At 46.8% G+C, this 4,893-nt stretch overlaps 1 protein-coding gene across 1 annotated transcript; it reads left to right on the top strand.

The window, feature by feature from the left end:
- Positions 1 to 496: 496 nt before the first annotated feature.
- Positions 497 to 3,502, top strand: LOC124674279 (peroxisome biogenesis protein 22-like). Its single transcript, XM_047210318.1, has 8 exons — positions 497 to 619; positions 695 to 862; positions 949 to 996; positions 2,313 to 2,369; positions 2,454 to 2,555; positions 2,666 to 2,731; positions 3,136 to 3,237; positions 3,334 to 3,502. The coding sequence occupies exons 1-8, from the start codon at positions 509 to 511 to the stop codon at positions 3,430 to 3,432; spliced, it is 753 nt and encodes a 250-aa protein (XP_047066274.1). The 5' UTR covers positions 497 to 508; the 3' UTR covers positions 3,433 to 3,502.
- Positions 3,503 to 4,893: the final 1,391 nt, after the last annotated feature.

Raw genomic sequence — 4,893 nt, 5'->3', positions numbered from 1 at the left:
TCAAACCAAGTAAAGTTTGACTAAATTTTTAGAAGAATGTATGAACAAATATGATATTTTGTAGACACCATAGGAAAATATATTCTATTATCTATCTAATGATACAAACAGATTAATTAGAATTTGCGGATTCGTAGTTTAATTCAATTTATTACATTTTAGTTTGTTTAAACTTGTAAAATTCAGTTCTAGAATTTGTTTAAACTTGTAGATTTCACTTCTCTAGAATTTGTTTAAACTTTGTAAAATTCACTTCTAGAAGGTTTGCAAAATGTAAATGACAGTCGAGCTTCCAAAAGCAAATTACGGACGCGCTTCCTTTCCTTGCTTGCTCTGCGAAGAAGATAAGCACAGCACATGTGCTCTCCCCAGTCGTCGCGCCACCTTCGCTGGCTCCGGTCGCCTCACACGGCTCCGCCCGCGCTTCCCCGGCCTCCTCCTCCTCGCACCAATCCGGCGACCGCACCACCAGATCGGCCGCCTCCTGCACCACGCAGCCCCCGTCGCAATGCCGGGCCTCGCCGCCGCCGAGCTGGACGCCGTCTCGCTGGTGCGCCGCGTCGCGCGCGCCCTCAACCGCCGGATCTCCGACCTCGTCGCCCTGCTCTTCCGCCACAAGGTAAGCACCCTCCTCCGCCCGCCCCCAACCCATCCCCGCGCGCAAACCCTAACCCTAAGCCACACCTCCTGCCAGAGCGCGGGGTCCTTCGGCGCCGTCGCGGGCTTCGCCATCGCCGTCGTGTTCGCGTGGAAGTTCCTGCGCTCCTCCTCGCCCGCGCGGCCCCGCCGGCCCGCCGCCCCCAAGCGGCCCCTGGCCGGTTCCGCCGCGCCCGCCACCGAGCCCGTCGGCGACTCTGGGAAGGTTGCGTCCCTTCTTCGTGTTTGTACGTGGGCGTTGTTGGGTGTGTGGGTTCGTATTGCTGACATGAGTTGATTTGTGTGTGGCAGCTCACGATGCGGCAAATCGTGGCGAGGCGGCTTAGCGGGTGCAGAAGGGTAGGTTCTCTTCCTCGTATTCATTGCCTCCATTTGTGGGTTGTATGGAAACTAGTAGATATGTATGGACCTTACATGGCGGAATAGGAATATTGATGAGCGGTGATGCACGCAGAAAAATACGGTGGATGACTGCACTTGACTTAACATCTATGCTAGTTCTATCAGTAATGCTTTAATATTTCCTGGACAGTAATCTTTGCTGTTGGAGTTCCACCTCTAGTAATGTTAAGGAAACTTTATAGGATCTACGAACGACAGTACGACACTGACGTCAAAGCATTTAAACCTATGTAGTCACCACTTAGGCCTCGGTTGGTTTGCTGTTTTCTAACCAGAAACGGAGGTATTTAGTACGGAACTTTGGAGATCACACTAATACCTCCGCCTGGCTCCGTAATATCCGGAGCTGAACCGTATTTAAAACAGCATTCCAAGCAGGCCCTTACTGTAAATCAAGGAGTAGAACATTTATTTACGCACTGTGTTGGTTATGTTTTCGGCGCACATTATTTACGGCTGTTGAGCTCAGGGCTGGCGCATTAATATTATATACTTACATACATTCCACATGTAATTTTCTCTTGCTTTCGTCTCTAATGCACAGGACAATGGTATTTTGCAGTTAGACCATGGCAGTAGTTAAATGCTTTATAATTTACCTTATGGGACCACAGAACAAAATGCGGAGAATAGTGTAGAGCGTGGTTGGCCACCCAGGACCCTGGTTTCGAGGAACATGCCCATAGGATGCAAAATCCAGTTGTTCGGTTTACTGGGCTGATAAGTTAACCTGACTCACCGGTGGCCAGATGGAAGAATCCTTCAGGAGTTCCTGGGGACAGACTTGCTGGAGACGCCCATCTAGATGTAACTCATCATATCTTTGCAGATTATGTAGTTATTCATCTATAATTTAGTCAGTTCAGTGTATACTGAGGTTTCGTAAGGGTAATAATAAGACATATGAAGTGTATGAAGGTGTAATAAGACTTACTAAATCTTTGTACTAATATTCTTTCTCAACTGCTGCTATGCTAGCCAAATCATTCGACCAGGTTGAGCACAAGACTTGGAAGGTTGAGTATAAACTAGCCAGCCTTTCCTGCATCCTAATAGCCTGGCTTAGGTGCCTGACAACTCTTGTTGATGTCCTGAAGCCACCCTTCTATTGGCACGCACTTACACTCATATTGATATAAGTCGACACACATTGACACAAGAATCTTTCTCACCATTGGTGATACTTGAAATATGTAAAATATGTAATTATGTATATGGTTTCTCATAGAAGTTTATAAATATACTTTATGCAGGTCACTTGCCAACTAATTGGTGTTGTTTTTGAGGAGAAATCTCCTGAGGAGCTTCAGGTTCAATTTCTATGCTCTTAAGATACTTATCCCTCCCATAATTGCTGCTAACCACCTGCCATCTGCCTTGTCTCCTTGATGCAGAAACATGCCACTGTTAGGCCCTCAGTGGTGGAACTGCTACTGGAGATATCCAAATACTGTGATTTTTATTTGATGGAAACTGTACTTGATGACAAGAGTGAGGTATAGATTTCACTGTGCATCCTTGCATTTCCTTGTAGTTTATCATGGAGATTTTTTGTATCCACATTTTAAGTTAAGAGTTCCTAAATATGACTGATCCGTATCTACAGGAGAATGCTCTTACGGCCCTGGAGAGTGCTGGACTGTTCAAGACTGGTGGTTTGAACAAAGAAAAGGTGATGAATGTGCCTCTAATTCTGTTATTTATCACCCTTATTCATCTGTTTTTCATTTGTCATTGTGTTCTTTTGCCACATCATTTCAGTGTTGTGGTGATTCATATTATATTTATGGATGACCCTTCATTTGTTTTTTCACAAAAAACCGACTGTTTAGTCGGTTAAAGATTGTCGATAGAAGCATATCATATGAATATTTGTAGAACTTTTAATTTGATTGTGTGGCCGATAGCTGGTACGTATGCATTGGAATTTCCTAGCTGAACACCATATCAATTCTGCACAACAGGTTGAATATTTATTTTAGTCCAATGTCTGAATATTTCTCCTAGTGTATATTGGGCTCAGTATTGTTTTGGATACATGACACTTATGTCTTTCTGTCACCTAAATCTTTGTAGGTACTCTTTTGCAGCAGCGAAGTTGGACGAACTTCATTTGTTCGACAGTTGGAGTCAGATTTCCACATCGACACAAGCCTCGAGATAATCTCCCAACTATCTGTACGTTATTGTTGCATCTACATTTTCTTTTGTGACAGAGGTCTGTCTTTAGATATTCACTTCTTAACATGGTGTTTCCCTTTCATCTACTATCAGCGGTTCATTCGATGCCAGCTATTCGTATCCTCGGTGGAAGGAGGGCAGCTCTCTGCCAATGTATTTAATTCTCTGAGCCTTGAGCAGTTCTTCTCATGAAAACGGCAGCACAACTTAAAGGGGTTACGCTCGCGCTAAATGTGTGTATGCTGATAGCGCATCCTTTGAAGCCCTGCGATCCACTTCAATGATACTAGCTTGGCAGGATATACGATGAAGCATGCATCTGTTCCTGATCATGCCGCTGCAGCTGGTGTCCGATTTCAGTTGATCTTATTGGTGCACTGTGGAGGTAATTAGGACGATATAATTTAGTTGCCTGTAGTTCATGGTCAGGCATTAGTATGTTGTAAAGTGACCCCTTGTCTGTTTTATATATAAAGAACTTGTTCAGCAGTTTGTGGAACGAACTACCTAATCATATACTCTCAAAAAAAACTGCCTAATCATATATACAGAATTACAGATTGAAGCAGAAGCGATGTACTTTAACATTTTCGGAGAGAGGTGGTGTGCCCCTCCTCTAGGATAACCACAGGTTCTTTTATGCCGCAGATCTCAAAATATCCGACATTCTTTGCTTCCTGGCATGGTAGTAGGTAGATTCACGTGAACTTGTCTTGAATAAAGCAATCTTCTTGGAATTGTTATTATTCCTTTTCATTTCAAGAAATTGCTGTACCGCGTGCATAATGATTGACTGAAACCGACGTTTGTTTGGAGTGTGTGATGGAAGACAACTTAAGTACGTCGAGCTCACTCTGATAGACTGGCCAAAGCGTTGAACCAGTAAAATCGAAATTGTGTGTCTGACGGATTCGGACGTGAGTTCGACGCAGAGTGCAAACCGATCTTGGGTCGTGATGGCACCGCCTGTCAGCGTATGCTACATGTTTATATGTACTCGAGGGAGGCTCCTCCGATTGATCGCCCCTGACCAGCAACTACAAGATCGATGAGACAAGGAGGTTGATCGATGTCGCTCCCAGATGACGTGGTCCACGAGATCCTGGTGCGCCTGAGGAAGGATGTGGCCGCCCTCTTCCGCTGCGCGTCGACGTGCAAGCTATGGAGCCGCCTCGTGGCCGAAGTGCGCCGGCCGGACCACCCGTCTTCGTCGTCGTCGTTCCTTGCCGGTTTTTTCATTCGGAAACGGATAGGGGTATTTTGCACGGATCGGAGCTCCATGACGTCCCTCGTCCCGACGCCGGGATGGGTGTTCCAGCCCCACCGCCGTCTCCTGGGCTCCTTCTTCCCGGAGACCGCCGCCGGAGGCCACCTCGGCCGCGCGGTGCCGCTCGCCGCGCACCACGGCCTCCTCCTCGCGAGGCTCCCCTCCCCCGATCTCGAGATTGACAGGACCGCAGGAGGCAGAAGAAGAAGCAGCATCGTTCATCTGGTTGTGTGCAACCTGCTCGCCGGCACCTGGGCCACGCTGCCCCCGGTAGAGAGAAACTGGAGGTACTGGGATAGATGCTGCAGAAACTGGAGGTATGGTGACACTGGCTACGCCATCTTGACCGAAGCAGACCGTTCCTCGAACGCTGATAATCGGCAGCA

The sequence above is a fragment of the Lolium rigidum genome, chromosome 7 (assembly GCF_022539505.1).
Source record: "Lolium rigidum isolate FL_2022 chromosome 7, APGP_CSIRO_Lrig_0.1, whole genome shotgun sequence".
NCBI lineage: Eukaryota > Viridiplantae > Streptophyta > Magnoliopsida > Poales > Poaceae > Lolium > Lolium rigidum.
Note: the sequence above shows the minus strand (reverse complement) of the source record. Positions and strands in the feature narration are given on the sequence as shown.

Excerpts from the sequence above, each read along its gene's own strand:
- LOC124674279 (XM_047210318.1), top strand. The coding sequence starts at position 509 with ATGCCGGGCCTCGCCGCCGCCGAGCTGGACGCCGTCTCGCTGGTGCGC. Across the intron at positions 997-2,312 it reads GGCTTAGCGGGTGCAGAAGG|GTCACTTGCCAACTAATTGG; the intron begins GTAGGTTCTCTT and ends TACTTTATGCAG. Across the intron at positions 2,732-3,135 it reads GTGGTTTGAACAAAGAAAAG|GTACTCTTTTGCAGCAGCGA; the intron begins GTGATGAATGTG and ends AAATCTTTGTAG.